The sequence below is a fragment of the Pantherophis guttatus genome, chromosome 1 (genome assembly GCF_059756535.1).
Source record: "Pantherophis guttatus breed Tessera chromosome 1, ASM5975653v1, whole genome shotgun sequence".
Classification (NCBI taxonomy): Eukaryota; Metazoa; Chordata; class Lepidosauria; order Squamata; family Colubridae; genus Pantherophis; species Pantherophis guttatus.
The window spans coordinates 432841-456985 of NC_142063.1; the positions used below are offsets into that span (position 1 = coordinate 432841).

At 55.0% G+C, this 24145-nt stretch overlaps 2 protein-coding genes across 9 annotated transcripts in view; both read left to right on the forward strand.

Moving 5' to 3' along the window:
- The first annotated feature begins 369 nt into the window (after nucleotides 1-369).
- Nucleotides 370-11101, forward strand: CCDC124 (coiled-coil domain containing 124). 5 transcript variants are annotated; one of them, XM_034425869.3, is made up of 5 exons: nucleotides 370-444; nucleotides 3905-4081; nucleotides 8441-8630; nucleotides 8835-8946; nucleotides 9442-11101. In XM_034425869.3, exons 2-5 carry the CDS (start codon nucleotides 3923-3925, stop codon nucleotides 9644-9646), a joined length of 666 nt encoding a protein of 221 aa, XP_034281760.1. In that variant the 5' UTR covers nucleotides 370-444; nucleotides 3905-3922; the 3' UTR covers nucleotides 9647-11101. The 5 variants fall into 5 exon arrangements, with proteins under 5 accessions (XP_034281760.1, XP_087749136.1, XP_087749138.1 ...); XM_087893010.1 differs by having other exon boundaries at nucleotides 432-605; XM_087893012.1 differs by having other exon boundaries at nucleotides 434-506.
- Nucleotides 11102-13694: 2593 nt separating this feature from the next.
- The window catches only part of KCNN1 (potassium calcium-activated channel subfamily N member 1), a 29246-nt gene continuing 18795 nt past the window's right edge, over nucleotides 13695-24145 (forward strand). The window contains exon 1 of one of the 4 annotated variants that reach the window (XM_034425864.2): nucleotides 13695-14070. The gene's annotated coding sequence lies outside the window, so the exon portion shown is untranslated. The remainder of the gene's footprint in view (nucleotides 14071-24145) is intronic. The other 3 variants (XM_034425865.2, XR_004592661.3, XR_015734123.1) reach the window with 3 other exon arrangements.

Consider the following 24145-nt stretch of genomic DNA (forward strand, 5'->3'; position numbering starts at 1 on the left):
GTAAAATATAGAGGATCGGCAGCCATACGTCATCCACTTGGGTTCGCCCACGGATGGGGACAAGACTTCGCAGCGAGAGATGCGCAAGCGCAGAGAAATCCAGTAGAGGAACGCGCCGGCGGCCATCTTGGCTATGGGCAACCCCTTTGTTCCTGATCCATCTTTACAGGGGCAACGCTCAAAAGCCTCCCCAGGCGGGGGCGCGGCCGTCTTGTTTCCTCCCCCCCTTCTTTCCGCGCGGAGAGTCAGGAAAGTGCGAAACAAACGGGACCGGTGGCCAGGTGGGGGAGAGGGGAACGCTGGCCTGAACTCAGATAGGAACCGCCCTCGACAAACATGGCGGCGGAGGGGCGGAATCCGGCCGCCGTTTCCGCCCTCAGGTGCGGGGCGCGGCGTGACGTCCAAAGGCTGCGACTCCCCCCGGCGGCGGCGCGGCGGCGGCAGGTAGGGGCTGCGGCGGGTCGAGCCTGTCCCCGGCCGAGAGGAGCTCGGCCTCCGCTCCGCCGGTGAAGCGGGGCCCGGGAACGAGGGCCTAGGCGCGGCCGGAGGGGCTTCCGGGGGCCCCGCCGACCCTCTTTCCTCCCGGATAAGGAGCCCCGATAAGGGTGGGGGCCTCTCGGGGGCCTCTGCGGCTTTGAGGGCGGGGGGACTACAACTCCCAGCACTCCCAGCCAGCCTAGCCGGGGGATCCTGGGAGCTGTAGTCCCCCCCCCCGCCCTCAAAGCCGCAGAGGCGGAGAAAGACTCGCCCCGAAGATCGGGAGGCGCAGGGGGAAAAGGGGGAAACCACTTCGGATCCCTATTCGGGGCCTGAAGCCAGGAGCCGCTTTGAAGGGGGTGGGGGGGTGGGGTGGAGATGTGTTTCGAACTCAGAACAGGCCACTCCCACTTGGGACGGGGTTGGCTTTGGGGGGGAGGAGGATGGTGTGTGTGGGGGGGAATTAAATAGGGCTGGAGGTGACCCCACAAATGACCCCACCCCACCTTCTGCATCCTACAGGAAAGGTAATTTTGCATCACCACCCCACCCCTCCCCCCCACCCGGCCCCTTCTGGACCCCCCCCAGGGACTCCCCCCTCCCCCCCGGCCTCTTTGAGGGGACTGGCCCACTCTCCTGTGGATCCTGCCTGTACAGGGAGTCCTCGCCTTACGACCACAGCAGAGCCCCAGATTCCCCTTGCTAAGGGAGACATTAGTTAAATTGAGTTTTGCCCCCCATTTTACGACCTTTCTTGCCACAGTTGTCGAGTGAATCGCTGCAGTTAAGTTAGTAACACGGTTCTTAAGTGAATCTGGCTTCCCTGTGGACTTTGCGAAAGGTCAGAAGGTCTCAGAAGCTGATCGCGTGACCCCCCAGGACACGGCAACTGTCGTAAGTATCAGCCAGTTGCTAAGTGCCTGAATTTTGATCACATCACTAGGGGGGGCGGGGGGAAATGCTGGAACGGTCCTCAGTGTGAAAAACGGTCATAAGTCCGTCACTTTTTTTTCAGTGCCGTTGTAACTTTAAATGGTCACTAAGCGAATGATTGTTAAGTCGAGGTTTACCCGTAAGGAGATGTTTCCGTGGGATTGAGGGAGGCGTAAGTAGCTGCAACATGAAGCTATTATTTCTGGCCTCTGTTCCCCTGGAGAAGAGCGGCTGACCCCTGGATGGGCCTGAGCCCAACTGCCCTGCCTCTCCTCGGCCTTTTCCTCCAGGCTGGACGTCCCAAGTTACTCGCTGGGCATTTGGGGGAAAGCCCACAGAAGCTTATAGGGCAGGGGTGTCAAACTCGATTTCATTGAGGGCCGAATCAGGATTGTGTTTGACCTCAGGGGTGGGTGAGGCCAGGGTAGGCGTGACCAGCTCCACACCCACAGGTGTCAAGGGCCCCTGTAGTGGCCAAGTGCTAAGGCAGGACTTCCCTCAGACCCTCCCTCCCTCTCATTATAACCCTTCCACCCTTCCTTCCTCCCTTCCTTCCTTGCTCTCTTTCCTTATTTTTCCTTCCTTGCTCTCTTCCCACCTTCCCCTCTTTTTCTTTCTCTGTCCTCTTTCCCTTCCTCCTTTCCTGTGCCTACTTGCATGCTCAAATGCAAAAGGGGAAACATTTCTCCTTTGGTTTTCTTTTTAGTTTGTTTTGCTAGCCCTTTGCCAGCGAAAATGGAGCGGGGGGGGGGGGACGGGACACCACGCATGGCCTCCCGGGGGGCCGTTTTCGGCTGCAGTGGCCTCCTGCAGCCCTCTGAGACTGAAAACGGAGCCCCACCCGAGTTCTGTTTTTGCTGGCAGAGGCACTGCAGGCCGGTCCTTGGCTGTTTCGAGGGCGGCCGCATGGGCCAGGTCTAAGCACCCAGTGGGCCGGATGAGGCCGCCGGCTTTGAGTTTGACGCCCCTGTTATAGAGGCATCTCTTTTGCCCATAGGATCATAACTGGGAAGAGACCCCCAGGCTTATCCGTACAAGTAGTCCTTGACTTACATTCTTATGTCCGTTTTCCACACTTACGACCATGGCGGCACCCTCACGACCACGGGATAAAAGCTCAGGTGCTTGGCAATCAGCGTGTGTATTTATGGGGGTTGCCGCATCCGCAGGTCATGGGGCCACTCCCTGCATCCTTCCCAGCCAGCTTCTGGCAAAGTCAGTGGGAGAAGCAGGACTCACTCAACAACCCCGGGGCTGCAGAAATTCGCTTAATAACCATGGACATCCCAAAGTGCATATACCGTGTTTCCCTGAAAATGGGACCCTGTCTTATATTATTTTAAACCCTGAAATAAGCGCTTGGCCTTCTTGCCATGCTCTCAAAAGCCCCATTGGGCTTATTATCAGGGGGTGTCTTATTTTGGGGGAAACAGGGTAGCTAAATGTCTTCCAGGTCCTGGTTGTCCCAAAGGTGCTTTTTCAGGAGGCAACTGGTCTTTCTTTGTTATTCCTTGAAGACGTTTCGCTTCTCGTCCAAGAAGCTTCTTCAGCTCTGACTGGATGGTGGGGGATGGAAGGATTTATATTCAGTTCCAAGAAGGTTCCACATCCATTTGCCTCCTGGGGGCTCAGATAAAGCCCCAAGCGGCCTCAAGGTTGCTGACAACCAGATGACAGCAAGGGGTATAAATCCATCCATCCTCCACCATCCAGTCAGAACTGAAGAAGCTTCTTGGAGGAGAAGCGAGACGTCTTCGAGGAAAAACAAAGGAAGTCCAGTTCCCCCTTGGAAAAGCACCTTTGGGTTAACGACTGTAGCAAAAAAAGGTTGTACCGTTGGGCACCACTCACTCAGCAACAGAAATTCTGGTCGTAATAGTAAGTCAAGGACCAGCCGTATTGCATTTGTATTTGTGTATATTTAGGCCACATAGTTTGAGTTAAAATACACCGAAATTGCTACTTATTTATTTTCAAGTTGAATAAAGGAGGAAAAAAATCCAAGATTCCCAGGCATGCTGGCTCAGGATGATGTCACTCCTCCCTCCCAAGACAGCCGGTCAGACCTGCCCCAGCAAAGAAAGACTCCCGGCTCCATTTGTAGGGAAAAGGCTACTTTAACTAAGAGCCAAGCGCTTCCAGTAAGCGAAGCCAGAAGGAAGAGAAAATCCCTGGTTAACTCCCCCCCCTCCCCCATATCTCCCCCTTGTCCAGTCACATCCAGAGAGGAGGTTTTGGTAACTCTCCCTGCAGGGGTTGGCTAGAGGGATAGGGGTTGCAGGCCATCCCAGGTCCGTGGCTTTGGGATGTCTCCAGACTGGAAGTCAGGATTGCCTTCGGTCTCACCTCCTCCTTTCGGTTCCCCCCCCCACAACGCTCCCTCCCCCCCATAGCGAATGGCAGACTGGCCTCTGGCGGAGCACAGGTGTGAGCGAAGGGTGGCAGCTCCCATGCAGCCCATTTAACCGACTTCTGTTTCTGGCCGGCTGCGCAGGCGTGAGCACCCTGCGGGATGCCCAAGAAGTTCCAAGGGGAGAACACCAAGTCAGCCGCTGCCCGGGCAAGGAAGGCCGAGGCCAAGGCGGCGGCTGATGCCAAGCGGCAGAAAGAGCTGGAGGATGCCTTCTGGAAGGACGAGGACAAGCACGTCATGCGCAAGGAGCAGAGAAAGGTAGCCCGGTGGGCTTCCTCGCTCGGTCCGGAGGAGGGAGGGAGGGAGGGAAGGAAGGAAAGGGAGGGAGGAAGGCGAGGGGGTTCTGTGGAGGGGGAAGTCTGGCGGCCAAAGGCAGCCCAAGTGGCTCCTCCCGTGTCCTGCTAGAGGTGTGGGAATGGGAGGATCCTGGGATTTCCTGCTCTGCAATCCTTGGAGCGTGTCTGGGTTGAACCCCAGCCCTGGAATGTGGAAATTCAGGAATCCTCCGGGGCAGAATTGATCCTTGAGTGACGGGCCGAGAGCCCTGGAGAAGAGACCTGGGTTTCAGGCAGCCTGTATCCAGGGCTCCCTTTGCTGGACTGCTTGGCAGGGCCCGTTTCCCGGTCTGCAGGTGGACAAAAAAGGGACGAGGCAGCAGGTGCTCTGCCCACTGAAGCAAGAGCCCTTTGCCAGTCCACCCTGGGCCGCACCAGCTGCTTCGCCCAATGCAGCCCCCCACGGCATGGATCGACAGCGCAAAGCTTGTGCTCAATCCCCCCCCACACACCTTCCAGGGGAGGTTGGCCCCAACCTTTATGGTCTTCTGGAAAGCCCTCAAAACGTGCCCCAAAGGTGCTTTTTCCAAAGGCAACTGGGCTTTCTTTGTTTTTCCTTGAAGACGTTTCGCTTCTCATCCTAGAAGCTTCTCCAGTTCTGACAGAAGCTGCTTCATTCAGAGCTGAAGAAGCTGCTTGGATGAGAAGCGAAACATCTTCAAGGAAAAACCAAGGAAGCCCAGTTGCCTTTGGAAAAAGCACCTTTGGGACAACCATGACCCGGATGACGGAGAATCTCCTCAGACGTCCCTCAGAAGGTCTTTCCATCAGGCCTGGCAGTAGGAAGCCCAGACACTCTGGTTTTATTCTATTTATTTCTGTCCCGCCTTTATTCTGTTGACAAATAACTCCAGGTGGCAAACGCATTCAACACACCTTATTCCTCCTGTTTTCCCACAACAGCACTGTGAGGTAGGCTGGGCTGAGAGAGAACAACTGGCCCAAGGCCACTCAGCTGGCTTTCATGCCTAAGGCAGGACTGGAACTCATCACCTCCTGCTTTCCCTCTCTCTCCCTCTCTCTCTCTCTCTCTCTCACACACACACACACATTGCAGCTTGGCACTTCACAGTCGGCGAGGTTATGCTGGCATCTGTGCCGACAGGCCGAAGAGGGGCAGGGAGGGGAGGGGAGGGGGCATGGCCGGCTGACTCAGCTGGAGCATGGGCAGGTGGAGGGATGAGTTGAGGAGAGGCTGTGCCCAGTTCAGAGCATGGCACAAGGAACAGGCACGCTCCCCACCCCCCACCCCCAGGAGCTCAGAGTCCCTTTGGGGACCGTCCCCCTCGTCTCCCCCCCCAACTGCCAGCTTCCAAAGTAGACTACCTGTCCAGGCACCCTTGAAAAAGGAAACTCGAACCCAGAACCGTGTCTCTGAAAGAGTTGAGAAAGAAATGGGGTGTGTGTGTGTGTGTGTGTGAGAGAGAGAGAGAGAGAAAAGAGATTTGCAACCCTTGGAGAGAAGAGGAGACCTTGGGGGGAAATCTATGCTGCGCCCTGGAGCCCCGCCAGCCGCCTCCAGCCAGTCGAGCAGAACAACAAATGTAGCCCTGGATCTTTCAAGGCCTCGTAATGAGCCACGTCCAGGAGCCACAGACTGAGTGTTGCGTGCCCTTCGTTCGTGTCAGTCAGCAACCACAGAGGGATTTTTCTCCACGATGGCCGCTCCTTGCCCTTGCCCTTGAGGAGAAAAAAGGCCCCCTTTGGCCTCCAGGGCCTGGAGAAAGACATCCGGGAGCCCTGGACTCAAAGAGCACCAGAAGCCTCAGGGCCACCCTTGGAACAGGGAACCCAATTCTGGTCGCCACAATACAGAGACGATGTGGTTGGGTTTTTTTTTGAAAAAAGTTTTTTTATTTTTTTAAAACACAAACATAAAGCACTTCTTTTCCAAAACGAAGCATTGATCCAGTCACAAATTAATACAAATCACTAACAAATCTTAACTTCTAATTAACACAACTTAATATTTTACTCAGTTACTTCCCTAAATTCTATCAATTTAACTATGGCATTATCCCAAAAACCCGTTACTTAAATCTTAAATCCTAACCAAATATCATTCCATTTTTCTCTTCCTTTTTGCTTAGATGGATATATTTTAACAATGTAAATCATTACAGTTATTATAAACATTTAAAAAATATTTAACTATTACTCCCAATATAATCTTCATTACTTTACTACTAATCCCAATACAATCATTTCATTTTTACTGTTCCCAACATAATCATTTTTATTTTTTTGGGCTGTTAATTCCAACATAATCATTTTATTTTACTGTTGAACTCAGCATTATCATCTTTATTTCTGTTATTAAACCCAACTTATACATTTCATTTTTAATGTTAACCTCAGCATACTCTTCATTTTAGCTCTCCTACCCAGCATAATAATTTTTATTTTTGGCTGTTAATCTCAGCATAGTCATTTTATTTTTATTATTAAACTTAACATCTTTATCTCTCTCTATGTTGTTAAACGCAACATAATCATTTCATTTTTGCTGTTACTCCCAGCAAAATCCTCTTTATTTTGTTGTCCTGCCCAACATAATCATTTTTGGTTTTTGGCTGTTAAACACAGCATAATCATAGTTAACTTTGCTATTAATCTCAGCATCCTCCTATTTTTTGCTGTTTCCACCCATCTATACGTTGCTTATTTCAGTTAATCATATTTATCATTATCCTTTTTAATCACAATTTAACATTGAGACATGGTTCTTGCTTGAAACATAACTTTGTATATATTTAATAATCTCTCTTATACATCCATAATTATCTTATAAAAACCTCCTTTTTATTATTACTACCACCTATACATTATTTCATTTTTAATCACATTGTTTTAATCTTTTTCCTTTTTCCAGCCGTGTCTACCTCATTTCTTCACTTTCTCACCTGCTAGCATATATTTCCTTCCATTTTTAAAGTCTTCATATTAAAGTCTTCATGTCATATTAAATCTTTTTCTTGTTTTTAATCTGGATAAAATGCATCAAGTTCCCTTCTCTTGAGCCTGCGCTAGATCCTTCTTCTATTCCTGCGCCAGTTTCTTAAATTGTTATTATTCCAATTATAGGAGTTCCATTATAGTTTCCTTTTCTTTTTCACCAAAGTCAAACTGCCTGCAGACGGGGAAAAAAAACTCCTTCCACGACTGTTATCTGTAAAGTTCAAAATTTTCCATAACAAAGACGAATTACAATGTTCCTTTTTAGACCAGGTGTCCCTCTACAATCCACATTTTCCATTAGTCATGCAAGTATCCATTTTGTTACAATTATATAACAGTCTAATTTAATTACTCTTCTCCTTTGATTTTAAAAATATCAAATCTTTTTTTTAAAGATCCAGTTCCAATTTTAAAATATCCAGTCTTTCCACCATGTCTCGATATTTAGTTCCATTAGTTCTGTTCTAGAGTTAATTGTTTATCGGGTGTTTGTCTCTTTAAAGTTTCATTTTAAACTTTCCATAGCCCCTTTGTTGTTCAGCTGCTGTTTTAAAGCTAGGGGTCTTATAGATAATAATATTGCTCTAAGGGTTGTTGCAAGCCTGGGTTGGTTGTCACTCATCCGGCTTCAAAATGCTCCGTTTCAATCCACTTTCCTCCTGCATATCTCTTAGCCCGCTTGTCCCAGCTTCGTGGGAGCTGCCATGGCTGCCGCCCCCCGCCGCCGACTCACAGTGGGTTCCCTCTGACCTCCGAGGAACTTGCCTATTCAACTTGGTCGTCCGAGGCACCCCTCCTTTTTCCCCGTCCCTGCAGGACGGTTCTGGTCCGAAGACCCATCTGCGGCGGTTCGGCAGCCGGGATTTTCGCGGCGTTCATCAGAGTCTGCTATTTCCCCGACTGTCTCACCGTGATGCCAAACCGGAAGTCCAATACAGAGACAATGTTGAGACTCTGGAAAGAGGGACAGAGGAGGAAGGGGAGCAGAGACCGAGGCCAGCCTCACCAGGCCAGGAAACTCCAGAGGAAGTCTGAAGAAACTTGGACTGAGGTTCATTATCTGCAGTGACCAGATCTTGCAGGCCTCTGCGGGGCCAGAGAAGCAGGCGCCTGCCTGCACCCTGTGGCCTCTGGGGGCCCTTGCAGCCAAGAGCGAGCCCCTCTGTCTTAAGTGGTCCTGCCCCCTCACCTCCAGAGCTCTTGGACTACGGATTCCGAAGGGCCCGAGAGTATTTTTTTCTGACTGCCCTGAATGCCAGCTGTTCTTTTGGGGGGAGGGCTGTGATCTCACACGGGGCTCCCCCCATCTCTCTCCCCCCCCCAGGAGGAGCGGGAGAAGCGCCGCCTGGAGCAGCTGGAGCGGAAGAAGGAGCTGCAGCGGCTGCTGGAGGAGGAGGATGCCAGGATGAAGGGCAAGGCCCCCAAGCCCCCCGGCCCCACCAAGATCACCCGGGCCCAGATCGATGAGGCTCTCCGGAAGGAGCTGAAGGAGAGCACGGACGCTGCTGGCAGTGGTGAGCAGCCCCGTCGGGGATCCCCAAGCACCATGGCGGGGGAAGGGGCGGCTGGACCCTAGTGGGGCGTGGACAGGAGGGAGACCTGCAGGAGGCCCTGAGGGCTGGGCACGGAGGTCTTTCTTGTGGAGGCAGCTTCCCCCCCACCAGAGGGGCCAGGTAGAGTTTAACCCTGCCGTTTCTCTCCTCCCCCCCCCCCCGCAGAGAAGCCGAAGAGCCACCTGGAGGTGCCCTTGGAGGAGAACCTGAACCGGCGGGTGCTGGAAGAGGGCTCGGTGGAAGCCCGCACCATTGAAGAGGCCATCGCGGTGCTCAGGTGTGGCTGGGCGGCACTCCTGGGGGCCAGTGGGCGAGCGCCTCCCTCACAGTCAGGGTGCAGAGGGTCTCTGGGAACCCCTCACCAGTGGAGAGCCTGGCCGGGCAGGGCGCCCTCCTCTTCCGCTAGCCAAGTTGGCATGTGGGGCACCTGGGAGCCTTAGAGGCTGCAGAGTGGGGAGGCTTTGCTCCCAGAGGGCATTGCCCCAGTAGAAGGAGCAGGGGAGGGGCTGCAGCTCCCCTCTTTAAAAAGGGCCCAAGGCTGGGGGTCCGCACTCCTCCTGGGAGGCTGAAGAGAGCCTGTGGGACCCTCAGCAGCCCTTGGGAGGCTCCTCTCCTGGATGCGCTGCAAAGTGGCGTCTGGGCCAGGGAGGGGAGGGATCTTGGGGTTCCTCTGCCGGACGGGAGGAGCCCTGGGGATGGGGGCCTGTGCTGTGGGGGGGGGCAGGTGGGGATGGGCACCCCTCACTCACCCTGCTGCCACCCTTCCCTGCAGCGTGGCCGATGACCCAGACCGGCACCCGGAGCGCCGGATGAAGGCAGCCTTCTCAGCCTTCGAAGAGGAGACGCTGCCCCGCCTGAAGCAGGAGAACCCCAACATGCGCCTGTCCCAGCTGAAGCAGCTCCTGAAGAAGGAGTGGATGAAGTCCCCCGAGAACCCCATGAACCAGCGGCACGCGACCTACAACAGCCAGAAATGAGACCGAGGGGGGAGCTGCTCCCCCGCCCCCTCCAGGCCCTTCCTCCCCCCCCCCCCCGGTCATTTCCCTCTGCTCTCCCCCCACTTGCTCTGGAGGGCTATTAGGGCCCCCTGGGAATGGGGCAGGGAGGGCCTCGAGAGACCGGAGCCCACTCACCCCCTGCACCCCAACCCCATTTCCCGGCTGCCTTCCTGAGCTGGTGGGGAGGGGAGCCCGAATTCATCCCAGAAGGGTCCCCACATTCTTCCTTGTACCGCCTCCACCCCTGAAATGGGCAGCTCTGCTCCCCCCCCGCCCTGCCCCGATATCTAGCCCAGCGCAGGGAGGCTGGGTGAGTTGCAGCTCCGCCCCCTCTGTTCTGCCCTTTCCTGAAGACCCCCAACTCAGGAGGCCCCCTTGACTGCTTCAGCAGCTCCCAGCCCCCCACTTGAGGTGCAGACTTGCCCCCCCCTTTCTGCAAATGGGGTCCGGATTCTGGCCTGGGCCCCTCTTGCCTTCCCCACCCCCGGAGGGGTCGAAGCTGGTCCTCCTTCACTCTCTCCCAAGACCCCCAGTGCTTCGGTTCTCTTTGGGGACCCAGAGGGCCCGCCTTCTGCCCCTTTCTCCCCCAAAGGGCGCCTCACCCCGTGGCGGAGGGGAGGCAGAAGACCCCTGCCTCTTCTGCTGACTTGGGAACCCCCAAGTATCCCCCTCCCTGGGGTTTGGCCTGCCTTGGTCTCTGTGCCTGCCCCTCAATTACTCCAGAAATGGAGGCCCTCTGAGGCTGCCCAGGGATGGGCCGCTCTGGTCACTGGGTCTTGCCTCCCCCCCCCCCCAGAAGGGCAAAACCTGCCCCAAAGAGAGTGGGGGGGGGGATTCCCCAGGGGGCCCTGCTGCTGCCCTGCTGGGTCGGTGCCAGTTTTTGATCTCTAGCTGTGGGCCTGCAGTGCCCCCTCCCCCTCCCTCCCTCTTCCTCAGTTGGGCTTTGCACTCCAGCCCTTCTCCCACCTCTGGCTGCTCCCCCCCAACTGTCAGAGTGCCGTTTGCCTGACTTGAACCCTGAGCCAGCTGGAGCCTTTTGGGCCAGAGCTGGGCTGGGAGGAGCAGCTGGGGTGGGGAGCCACTGCCTCACTCCATGCCAGGCAGCCCCCAACCCTGGCTGGCCTTCGCTGTCCCACCATCCGAACAGGCCCCGCCCATGTGTACACACACACACCACACACACACACACACACACTCTCCCCTCTCTCCATGAAGGGTCTGGCCAGTCTTGGCATCACCGGGCATGTCCTGTGCCAGCAGAGCAGTTCTTCTCCCTCTTGGGCCTTCAAAAGACCACCTGCAGGGAACGGGGGGGCTGTGCTGGCTGGCCCCTCCTACTTTGCCGCTTCTTACGTGTTCAGGGAAAGTTCTGGACTTTTAAACATGGACTGATACCTCAACCCCACGACAAAATAAAGAGAATTGTGCCCGCTCTGCCCTCCGCTGCTCTCTCGCCTAGCCAGGCAGGACTCTCCAAGCTGGTCTTTGACTTCGTGGCTTGAAAGGCAGGCAGCACATCCCCCCCCCCCGCCTGTCCCCACAACATCAACCCCCCCTGTGGTGCGAGAAGAGGGGCTGGGTGGGGGAGCAAAGCCCCAGAACAGCTGCCTTCAATGCAGGATTAAAATGCTATTGGCTGGAGGTGGCACTGAGGAGGGTTGCCCCCCCCCTTTGCCCAACAGCACATTTCTGCAGGGTGGGCTGGGTTTCTAGTGACCCCTCCCCCCACAGCTCCCTGGGGGGGTGTCCCTTCCTGTGGCTCCTGGTCTCCCCTGCTGACTCCTGGGTGGGGTGGAGAGGTTGGGGGGGCTGCACTCTGTCCCACCCCTTCCTGCACCAGGACCTTGGCCCTTCCAACCCCCCCTCCTTCCCCCCCTGGTCCCAGCCGCGGCTGCTGGGGCGATTCCCTCCTCCTCTGCTGTTGGGGTGGGTTGTGATGGGCAGCCTTGCTCCAGGCCTCCTGAGGAAGGCGGAGTGGTCCAGGGCAGCCTTGTTGTCATGGCAACGGGGCATCTCCCTCTGCAGGGCCGCGGGGGGAGGATGGGGGAATCCGGGCGGGGGAGGAGAGTCACGAGGCAGCGGGCGGGATTCCTCCGCAGAGCCGGGCTTCCCCGAGCGGGGAAATGCAGACGGGCGGGGGAGAAGGGGGGGCGGGGGCGCAGGAACCTCCCGCATCGCGGCTATTCTTGGCTGAAAAGGAAGCGCTTTCCCAACCGTCTCCCGACGCCCCCTCCCTCCTTTCCTTCACGACGGCTGTGCGGGGGGGGGTGGAGGATCCCCCTGGGCAGGCTCCTCCCAAGCGCGGGGGAGGGGCGATGCGGCGCTAGCAAGGATCGACCCTTCGGCTTTGCGGCCCAGAAGTAGCCCCGCCCGAAACCGGACTTGGGGGGGGGGGAGGTCCCCACCCACGATGCAAGCCCAACATCCCTTCTCGACGGGTCCCCCGGCAAGCGGGGCTTTGGGGCTCCGGGGGGCGGAAGGTGCTCATCACAGGCGACCCGGTTCGGCCTTCTGCGAATCCTGGCCGGGGGGGGGAGGGGTCCTTGCTTGGCCGGGGCAGATCCCTCACCGGGGGCCGACCGCCCTCGAGAAAACGGAGGCAGCTGCGGCCGAAAAGGCTGAGGGTGGGAAGCCTCGGAGAGGGTCGCGGCCTCCGGGGTTGCAATTCTCGCGCGCAGCGCCCCCCACACACACCCCCCGCGGCCGGCCTGGAGATCTCAAGGAAGCCGCCTCCGGGGGGCCTGCGGAGCCCCGGTGCGACGGGGAGGCTGCAGCTTGGCGTGGAGGCGGCTGGGAGCTCCGGGGGTCTCCGGGCTCCTTTCCTCACACACCCGGGGGGAGAGGAAGGACGTTCGGCCACAGCAGGACTGGCGCTCGGCTTCTCTGCCCCTGGCCCTCCGGCCCCGCCACCAGCTGCTGCTAGACGGCTGCGGGGGCTGAGAGACAGAGAAGGCAGCGCTGCGGCGGCTTCTTGACCCCAAACAGACCCCCCCCCGCCGCTTCTTCTCCCCACCAACCCCCGCGGGGGCCCTCCGGCAGATCCGCGCCGCCTTCCTTGGCTCCCTGCCACCCACTGTCGAGGAAGCCGGGAGGCAGCGGCCTCTGCCCGCCACTGAGCTTGGGCACCCCGGGAGACCCCCAGCCGCGTCCCCCACGCCTGAGCGGCCAGGAAGCCGGCGCTTCTCTCGGCCGCTGAGGCCTGCGGGATCCTCCTGGCGCGGCTCTCCAGGGGGCGGCGGGGAGCCCTTGGCCAGCCCAGCGGCGCCTCTGAGGGGAAGCGGGGGGCGGTGGCGCACGGGCCGTTGCTGTGCGCGGGGCTCCCGGAGGATCCAAGCTGGAGTTGCTGCCTAAAGCCCCCCCGCCCCGGGGCTGAGGACACGGGCTGCCAGGCCGGAGGAGCCCCGTCGCTCGGCTGACCAGCATTTTCTCCCCATCAAAGTCGCGTTTTCGTTTCAGGGCCCACCGTTTCGGTTCCGGCCTCTCTTGGCTTGCACAAAGCGAGGCTGCAGGCGCCGCGCCTTCCCCGCTCCCTCCGGGGGCGGCCTGCGGGGGGGAGGGGGCAGGATTCTGCTCGCTCGTTTTGAGCGCGGCCTGCCGGCCTCCGTTGAGCGGGGAGGGTCAGGCTGGGCTCGGGGGCTTCGCTCGGGCGGAACGCGGTTCTGACGGCGTCGGTTGCGCTTTGCAGTCCGCTCTGCGACGCCCCTCCCGAGCCCCGTCCGCTTTCGCCCCCTTGTCCTCCCGGAGCGGGCAATGGCGGGGCAAGGGGGGCCCTTGGGGGGGCCGATGGCGAGTGGGAGCCCCAGCGGAGCCGCCCCGCCGGCCCTCGCCTTCCGCGGCGGAGACGTCCTCGGGGCTGCAGCGGGGCGCGCGGGAGCTCCCGGGAAGGCGTCTCTTGCCCGGGGCCGCCGCGCTCCTTGCCCGGCCGTGCAGCTCGCTTGCAGCGCGGAGGCTCCTGGGCGGCCCCGACCTGCCCTCGCCTCTCTCCGCCAGCCCCTCCTCGACCCCCACCGCTCGCTGGCTCTCCCTCGTTCCGCGGACGGGACTGCAGGTGCGGCGGCTCGGAAGACCCGCCCGCCCCGAAGGGGACCCGGCTGGCCGGCCTTGCCCTGGCGGGCTGGCTTCTGCGGGGCGAGGGGCTTCCCCGGCGGGGGGGTCTCGGGGAAAGCCCTCTCGGCTTCCTGGCTGGCGCCGCCCTGCCCGGCCAGGCGATCCCGAGGGGCTCCCCGGCAGGGGAGGCGGAGACCCCGCCCCGCCCCCTCCCCGAGCCGGCGGCGGCGGGGCTTCCTCTCCGGCAGGGCGGGATCCCGGCTGCTGGGGCGCGGCGGGGCTTTTGTTCCCGGCTGGCGGGCGGAGCGGGCTGAGTCGCGGCGCTGGAGCTTCGCGGCGGCCGGAGGACGGAGCAGGTATTTGCGCAGGGCGGCCGGCGGGGCGCGGGGGAGCCTCGGCGGCGGCAGAGAAGGGGCGCTCGCGGACTGCGCCTCCTCCCGCCGCGCTCTCGGCCTTTGGCGGGTCCGGTCCGGCCCTGCCCTTGACCGCGGCGACGCCAGCTTTTGTCCCCGGGCGACTCCGGCGCTGCCGGCCGGGACGGCTGCTGGTCTACGCGGCCGCCGGCTGGTGGTCGCGTCCGGACACCCCCCCCCCGCAAAAAAGCTGGCCCGAGCTGTGGCGGGAGGGGCCGGTGTGGGTGTCGCGTTTGTACTTCGGGGCTCTCAAGTTTGCCGAAGTTGGCCTGGCCAGGAAGCAGCCCAGAGGGCCGGGGTCACTGGGCAGGCAGGCTGGGGGCGGAGGGGGGGAGGCGCTTCGGGATGGGCTCCGTCCAGCAGCAGCCCTTCTGTTGTGGCTGGCTGAGCTGCACCCCCCCCCTCCTTGCCAGGGCTGGTCTGGCTCTAGACTCGTGCAATTTGACCGTTTGCAAGTCTTCGTGGATGGATCTAATCCTAACATCCCCTCACGGAAAAAGGATAGGAGCTCGTCTAATATAATATGCAGAAATCTAATATAGTATGTACGAAATATCATGTAAGATAACATGTAAGAAATGAACATCTCCAGGAGAAGCTAATAAGTATTTTAAAAACAATTGCTGTTCTGGAGTGTGAGAAGGGTGGCATATAAATTTAATAAATAAATAAAAACGATCTCCCTGACAAATTCCCCATGCAGGCTGGGGAATTCTGGGAGTTGAGGTCCACAGATCTTAATGTTGCCCAGGTAGGACGCCCCTCCTCTTAAGGCTCCGGATAATCTTTTATTTATCATTTATCCCTCAGGCACAATTTAAGGTCTCTCCTGCCCTGGGTGGCTTGGAAGACCACATACCCCCAATGGGCAGCTGTCCAGAGTTTGCCGGCTTTCCTAAAATTCTGAGAGTGGCCCCTTGTGTTAGGGTGGGCCTCTGCGTCCCTGGCACCATGTTCCTGCCAGTTTTGGGCTTTCTAAAGGGCAGAAGGAGATGGAGGAATCGGAGGCCTTCACAGGGCATGCGAGGCTCCCTGGCCCTGAGGAGGGGCTGACTTTTTAGGATTTAATAAAGGAGAATATTTGTAACTCAAGGTTGAACTGAGGGGTCCTTGGTGCCCTCTGAGCTGGGTTGTTTTCTTGCAGACGTTTCATCATTGCCCAAACTAGGTAACCTCATCAGTGCTAGAGACTACTAATACTAGCTACTACTAGCACTGTTTCCTAGTTTGGGTAATGCAATGTCTGCAAGAAAACAACCGGGGAGCACCAGGGTCCCCTCGTTATTAGAACCTCCTGAGTAGAAGCAGAAAACATGCTAGACGGGTGAAGGCAGAGGGGGACTTCTCCTGAAATCCTCCCTTTCGCCCCCTGGAATCTGGGCTGCGGCTGGTCTGAGAGAGCTCGGACTGAGCTGGAGGCTTCCTGGGACAAGGCTTCACCTAGGCCCGTGGGTGCCTTTGTTCGGCCAGGGGGATCCCAGGCCCAGCTGGGGGAGAGAGGCCTTGGAGGGCCCTGGCCTTGCTCAGCACAAGGAGGTCTCCACAGCGCCCACTTAATCTGGCCCTCCCCCAAAGTCCTGAGGACTGGAAAGAGGTCGAGGAGAGAAGCCATCGTTTGCCAGTTGCGTCACACCCGACCCGACCGGGGCCTGGCTGGCTGGGCCAGATCCTCCCTCTGAATTGGGACGACCGGAATCCGACCTTATTCCGTGGGGAAATAAATGTTTGTGGAGATTCTCAGTCATCCAGGTCATCATTGTCTCAAAAGTGCTTTCTCACAAGGCAGCCGGACTGTTTTTTCCTGGAACAAAACGTTTCGTTTCTCATCCAAGAAACATGAAACTTCACAAAACGTTCTCTTCTTCTTCCTCAAAACACTGTCCAGCTGCCTTTTGAAAAAGCTGTTTTGAGTCCTCCAGTTTGAATGCGCCAGCCGTGAGCCAAGGCCACCTTTCCGGCTTTGCCTGGCACGCTGGCAGCCCCACCCGGCGGCCCCTGGGGGTTTTTTAACTGGGAAAAGGGGGTGGGCTTGCTCCCGCAGCAGAGGAGACCCCTCCCATTCTCTTTCCAGCCAGAGACCGCCCTTAGCGGCCCACCCACCCTGAGGGCCGAGGCCGGTGCCTGCTCTTTTAATCCCTCTGCCCTGGGCAGGTGGGCAGCCAAGGGGGGCTGTTTTCGGCCAGTGTTTGCGTTTCCAGAGGGACCGTGTCCAAGCAGGGCTACAATAGCCCCCCCCTCCGCCTCCATTTCCACTCCAGCCTGTTTATTAATAGCTGCTCCTTTGTTTGGGGAATGAATGGCTGGCAGATGGAGGCTGTGACGGGAATCCCTACAGCCGCCGCTTCTGGAGGGCGAGGATAAAGGAGGAGAGGAGGGGGAGGACGAGGAGGGCAGAAGTGGCCATGCTGGGAAAGACCCGCCCGGGAGGGTTTCCTTGGGGGTCTCCCCTGGCAAAGATTCAAAACTCCTCTGGCTTTCCGACTTTGGACGATGGGCATGACGGCCCCGTGGGGGAGTTTGGGCTGCGGCAGAGGGAGGGAATGGGTGCCCCTCTCGGCCCCTTTGTGCCCCAGCATCCTTGCATTTCTTGCTCGGGGGACCCAAATTCTCCCGACAGAGGATGAGGGCCACCGGCCTTTGGACAGGGGAGAAGATTTAAAGCGTATCCCTTATTGTGGACAGGCAGTCCTCAATTTACAAACATTTGTTGAGCAACCATTTGAAGTTACAACAGTGCTGAAAAAAGTGACTTACGACTGTTTTCCACACTTAACAACCATTGCGTTGCAGCCTCCCCATGGTCATCTGATCAAAATTTGGATGCTTGGCAACTGGCATGTACGTATGCCTGTTGCAGCGTCCCGGGTCACATTTTGTAACCTTCCTAGCTAGTTCTGGCAAGCGAAGTCAGTGGGAAAATCTGGATTCACTTAAGGACTGTGGTTCACTTAACAATTGTGGCCTGAGACATCGTGAAACGGGGGCAAAACTCACTTAACATTGTCTTGCTTAGCAGCAGAAATTTTGGGTTCAATTGTGGTCGTAGGTGGAGGACTGCCTCTGTCTGCTTTTGGGTCCTTTCTTCTTCCTTTTGCCTTTTGTTGATTCAGTTAAAAAGCACAGAAAGTGAACGTGGACACAGGTGGGTTTACACAGCCACAAGCCCCTGACAGATTATTTTCAATTTAAGATGGCAAGTCAGATGCAAACTCAATGAATTTAATCTCAATGAATCTCAGGGAATCTGCTTTTTTTCACGGTAAATGCCAAGGAACTCAGCCGCCCTGGCAAGTTAGCACCTTATCCAAGGGCAGGTGGAATGATTGAATAACAGAATCACAGAATAACAGAGATGGAAGAGACCAATACAATTAAAATAACAGAATAATAGAGTTGGAAGGGACCTTGGAGGTCTTCTAGTCCAGCCCCTTGCTCAAGCAGGAGACCCTAGTATACCATTTCAGACAGCTGACTATCCAGTCTCTTCTTAAAAGCCTCCAGTGATGGAGCACCCACAACTTCTGGTGGCAAAGAGTTCCACTGGTTAATTTTTCTCACTGTCAGGAAATTTCTCCTTAGTTCCTTGAGTAGTTTCCATCCATTGTTTCTTAGTTTGCCTTCTATATTCTGGTGCTTTGGAGAATAGGTTGACCCCCTCTTCTTTGTGGTGGCCCCTCAAATACTGGAAGACTGCTATCATGTCATCACTAGTCCTTCTTTCTGTTAAATTAGCCCTACCCAATTCCTGCAACTGTTCCTCATATGTTTTAGCCTCCAGTCCCCTAATTGTCTTCATTGCTCTTCTCTGCATTCTTTTCAACATCTTTTTTATTTCGTGTCAACCAAAATTTAATTATATGGCTGGCTGCCTGCCTGACTGAATGACAGAAGGCAGCTTATATTAAAGATTCACTAAAGACAGGTCAGAAGAATGTAAAATGTACAATGTCTGGCGATGATATGATATTAGAGGGAAACGCGTGAGAATCAGACTTGGCTAGGGCCGATCAGTTATTGGTGAGATCATGAAAAACTCATTCGTTCCTTCCATGTGCCAGCAGGAAGACCCCACACATGGGGGGGGGCGGTGTCTCAGCCCATAGAGATGTGGCTGATACAGCTTTTCATATCTGCTTCCAGCAATGTTTCTTAACCAGGGCAAGTTTAAGATGTGGACTTCAATTCCCAGAATTCCCCAGCCAGCTTTGCCAGGCTGAGGGTAATCCATCCAGAGCAGATGCCCCAAATTTGTCTGTTTATTAAAACTTGCACCCCACGACGATCTGAATTCTCTTGGCTGCTTACAGAGAATGCAGCATAATAACCATTTCAAACATCCATGGCACCGTTTAAAACCCATCACTCCATCAAGTCTATCGGATAAGAAAAAAGAATTGCAATGGTTAAAAGGGATAAGAGTTAACTACGTTTAGTCTCTGTCTGGCTGTGCTTTCAAGAGTAGCTTCCTGAAAGGAAGACATTTCGCTTCTCATCCAAGAAGCTGCTTCTGAAGAACTGAAGAAGCTTCTTGGGTGAGAAGCAAAACGTCCTCAAAAGAAAAACCAGAAAGTCCAGTTGCCTACCTTGAAAAAGCACCTTTGGGACAACCGTGTCCTGGATGGCTGAGAATCTCCATAGACCTTTCCCGACAGTGAGGACAATTAACCAGAGGAACGGCTTCCCTCCAGAAGTGGTGGGGGCTCCACCACTGGAGGCTTTGCAGGAGAGACTGGACGACCACTTGTCTGGAATGGCATAAGGTCTTCTGCCTGAGGAGCGGCAGAGATTTATGGACAAAGCATCACCTTGACCTGTCCTGTGACTCTGAATTATCACCCCCCTGCTTACCTCTCTCTCTGACTCATCTAGACTGGGGGGGGAGTATTTTTGTGACTTTCCAGCCAGGTGTACGTGGCCTTCCTGGCAGTGGCCTTGGCAGAGCTGCCTAACCCAAGGACTTCCTTATTCTCAGCTGTGAACCATTGACCGCCTGTCTTGTCAAACGTCCTCTTTGCCCTCCCGGTTGTGCAATTCCTTGGCTCAGGGTTGTTGGTGCCCTTGTCAAGCAGGTGTGTGAAAAAGGGAGCTTGAAGGACCGGCAAAGGCTCCGAGAAGGGCAGCCAAGAACCTCCCCTGCCAGCCTCCCCTACATTGCATCCCAGGGCCCAGGGTGGTGGAACAAGATGACCGTCTTCAGATCTGGCAGGAGAGGCTCCGAGATGCCCCTTGGCTGCTTAATCTGCCTGTGGAAGAGCCGCGGAGGCCTCTCCTGGGCTCTTCATGGGGGGAGGTGAGTCAAACGGTTGAAACCTGATGGAACAAGGGGCTGGCCAAGCAGGAAACGTGTGTGTGTGTGTGTGTGTGTGTTCCCACGTGCGTGCATGTGCACACGTGCTCCTAAACGTCCCTCCCCTCTCCTGCCTTGGATTGCTGCAGACGTTCGTTCCCCTTCACACCCTGGTGGTGGGTCCCTTCTCTGAAGCACGCGTGGAAGACTGGCAGGATGAGGAACCATGAGGGGGAGGGGCTTCTGTGAGTGAAGGCGGAACATTTTCCCAGGCCTTGGGGAGGGGGATGCGGAGGGTTTGGGTACAGGGAGTCCTTCACTTAGGGGACCCGAATAACGGAAGGGACCTTGGAGGCCACCTGTGCTCAAGCAGAAAGTCCTCTCCCATTCCAGACAAGGAGTTGTTCAGTCTCTTCTTTTTTTTTTTATTGAAAGTTTTTCAAATACAGATTTTCCCCCCTTTTTTCCCCTCCTCCTCCCTAACTCCCCCTCACCCTCCCCACCCCCCATGGCTTCCCCAAAAGTAAAATCCAAATTGATATCAAATTATATAATACTTTACCATCCTTTTACACCACCCCCCACATGCTAACCATTTCTTTCTAACATTGTTCAGCTATAAAACTATATAATAAATCCTAATTTGACATTTATTCAACTCATAATCTACCCATTTCCTCCACCCCCATACATATATCTCCTAATTCAAATCTTTTACGTATATTTATATCTAAACATAACATCCCTTTTCCTAAACTAAACAATCAGTAGCCTAACCCATCTCCACCCATTTTCCTACAGGTCTACCATAAATAATATTTTTAATATCTTTGTTCAGTCTCTTCTTTGGAAAAGGTCCATTGATGGAGAACCCCCAACTTCTGGAGGGAAGGAAGCGATCTCACCGTTTTAATTGTCCTCGGTGTGAGGAAGTTTCTCCTTCATTCCAGGTTGCATCTCTCCTTGATTCGTTCCCATCCATGGTTTCCTGTCTTGCCTTCTGGTGCTTTGGAGACCAGGTGGAGCCTTTCGAACGCTGAAAGACTGCTATCCTGTCATCCCAAGTCCTTCTTTTCGTTAGACTGGATTAGATTAGAAGGTTTGCGGCTGAGGGTTGGCCTGGAGGGGGGATCTTTGGTACCCTCAGAGCCTGGCTATTTTCCTGCAGGTGATGATCTTTGTAAGAAAACAAGGCAGCTGAGAGAAGGTCCCTAAGCAGAACTGAGCTCCTGCCGTCATCTCTGTTGCTGTCGGCCAGGCAGCTCTTCCAAGACTTGGATTCTCATTTGTAAGCCCCTCCCTCCCTGCACCCCCCCATCCAACACAACCACTGAAAAGTAAAAGCCACCCGGGCCTTGATGCAACCCCCTCCCCTGAGATTCCTGCCCTGAGCCCTGAGCCAGTGAAGGGTCTTGTGAGCAGTCCTGGGACCAGGAGCCCAGCACAAGGGAGGCACCCCATTCTGGGATTTTCTCCCTCGCTTCTCTGAGCTTTGCACGTCAGTGGTGGCCCCAATGCAATGCAGGTAGTCCTTGGATTTCCAATGACTCATTTAATGACCATTCAAAATTATAATGGCAATGAAAAAGAGACTTGTGACTGTTTTTCACACTTACGACCGTGGTAGCACCCCCAAGGTCCCCTGAGCCACCCTTGGACCCTTGGCAACTGGCTCGTATTTATGACGGTTGCTGTGTCTTGGGGGCCACGCGATGACCCCCTCTGCCACCTGACAAGCTCATCAATGGGGAAGCCAGATTCACTTTACAGCTGCATTACTAAACAATTCCAGTGATTCATTTAACAACGGTGGCAAGAAAGGTCATCAAATGGAGCAAAGCTCACTTAACAACTGTCTCGCTTAGCAATATAAATTTGGGGCACAACCGTGTCGTACATTGAAGTCTGCCTCTATACTAGATTTCCAGGAACTCCCATTTCCTGCCCACTGAAGGTTCTCCCCCCCCCCGTCCATTCTCTGGAAGGCTGTGGTGAGGTTTTAACAGCTGCACCACCCAAGTTTTTGTGGTGACGATCCTATTTATACCGCAGCGAGTGTCTCACCCGCTTTTAAGCGCCTGGTCGGTGCCAAAGCAGCCGCGCTGGTGAGACTCCAAAACCAATAACTACAGACCACACGCCTTGAAAACCTATTTCCTTCTGCAAAGCCTCCTTGGCTGCAATTCTGCTCCCAGCAAAGTTAGCAACTTTGCAGGAGGAGAATTTGCTTTGCGCCTTAACACAGTTGCGGGTAGCTTCAAAGTGACATTGCCAACTTTGTTTTGTTTTGTTTTGTTTTCCCCATCTGTTGGAGCCACGAGAGATTTAATCCACTTTTGGAAGGGTTATCTTCTGTCGCCCATCCTGTTCCGGGCACTTGAGGGGGATCTGTCTGAAGAAACCTGGCTGTGGCATTTTCCTGTGGCCCTGTCTCTCCTTTGATCTGGTTGTGGGTCCTTGTGTTGCCTTCAGAGGCAGGTTCTGCAGCATTCATGCCTTTTTTCTTTTCTCCTTTGTACATTTCTGATTCTTTGCACAGCTGGCTGGGGAATTCTGGGAGTTGAAGTCTACACATCTTCACACAGCCAAGATTGAGAAACATGGGTTTGAGTTATCTCTGTAATGCTGCTCATATTCACACTCTGGTTCATACATGCAGTAGAAGCCACTGTGTAATTGCATTGATAAGATTTTCCCATGCACATTGGATGGGGGCCTGTTTCTTTTCATTGTCCCGTTCTTTATATACATCATGTGCTGCCGTGCTCCTTTTAAACAAAACAATTTAAAATGCTTTACCTTAATAGTTTCTACTTAGGCAGGAAAAACCAAGGGTACAAGGACAGATAAGTCAAAGCCTGGCACAAAAACAGGAGCTGTGGCCAGTTTTGCAGAGATGGCGAAGATTTCAGCATATTTAAAAGATTGTTCACAAGAGACTTATGAATGGGAATGGAAAAGGTGGATAGAATATGTTCAGAACAAATACCAAACTAGAAAGTACCAAATAGCTTTTATTTGAAAACAATGTATTAGAAATATTTTAATGTAAAGAGATAAAGAGGGAAAATTATATAGGGGGAGGGATGGGTTCAGGTATATATATCAGTATTATTAGTTATGAGTATATAATAGGGAAGTCTGGGGGGGAGGGTTAGGGAGGGCTAGGGAGGACGGGAAGTTTGGGGAGGGAGGTGGGGGGGTGAAAAAAAGGGGTGAAAATGTAATTGTAAAACTTTTGCAAAAAAAAAAAAAAAAAACAAAAACAGGAGCTGTGAGAGGGACCTTGGAGTCCTAGTAGACGATCACTTAACCGTGAGCCAACCGTGGGCGACAGTAGCCAAAAAGTGAATACAATCCTTGGTTGCATGAACAGAGGCAGAGAATCAAAATCACGGAAACCGCTTGATAAAATCCTCAATAAGGCCACAACTAGAATGCTGCATCTAGTTTTGGTCACCGCACTACAAAAAAGAAGTTGAGACTTTGGAAAAAGTGCAGAGAAGAGCAACTAAAGTAATGAAAGACCTGGAGACCAAAACATAGAAAGAACTATTGCAGGAACTGAGGATGGCTGCTCTAGAGGAAAGAAAGACTAGGGCCGTGATGGCAAACCTATGGCACGCGTGCCACAGATGGCATGTGGAGCCATATCAGTGGCACGCAGAGCCATATTGGTGGGCACATGAGCTCAGCTCCGGCACACTGATTTTCAGGCCTTCTGGGCCCACCAGTCAGCAAGCAGGCCATTTCCAGCCTCCGGAGGGCCTCCGGGGGGGGGGGAATGCTGTTTTTGCCCTCCCCAGGCTCCTAGAAAGTTTCTAGAGCCTGGGGAGAGTGAAAAACGGGTCTACCGGGCCCACTGTGCCATCACATGCCAAAAGCAGGGGGAGCTTGGGGGGGGTCGCGCACACGTGTGTGGGGGGGCACATAGAATCATGGATGTCGGCATGCACGGGCATGTGCCCCCCATGCTCCCCCCGCTTTTGGCACGCGATGGCAAAATGGTTAGCCATCACTGGACTAGGGGGAACATGGGAGCAGGATTCCAGTATGTGTGGGGCTGCCAGAAAGCAAGACAAGAAACAATGGATGGGAACTAATCGAGGAGAGGAGCAACCTGGAATCATGGATAAAGTCTGGAGAGATTCTCAGTCCTCCAGGTCACGGTTGTCCCAAAGGGGCTTTTTCAGGAGGCAACGGGACTTTCTGGTTTTTTCTTTTGAAGACATTTCGTGGGGCAATAGCACCTTTGGGACAACCGTGACCTGAAGGACTGAGAATCTCTCCAGACTTTTAGCCACACTATTTGGGATGAACACTCTTTGCATGGTGTGGGAGGAGGAATGGATTTCCAGAGGAAAAATTACAGACCACAGGAACCATTTGCACCACTCAGGTGATCTCGAGGACACAGGTAAACCTCCAAGTGCTTCAGGGACCCTCTAAAAGGATGCACGCGACCAGCTGTCTGCAAGGAATATAAATCCTTCCGTTCCCCACCATCCTGCCAGAGCTGAAGAAGCTTCTTGGGTGAGAAGCGAAACGTCTTCCAAAGAAAAAACAAGAAAGTCCAGTTGCCTCCTGAAAAAAGGACCTTTGGGACAATTAAGGAGAAACTTCCTAACAGGGAGGACGATTCACCAGAGGAACAGAAGTTGCCTCCAGAGGTTGTGGATGCTCCGTCCCTGGAGGTTTTGAAGAAGAGACTGGGCAGCCATTGGTCTGGGA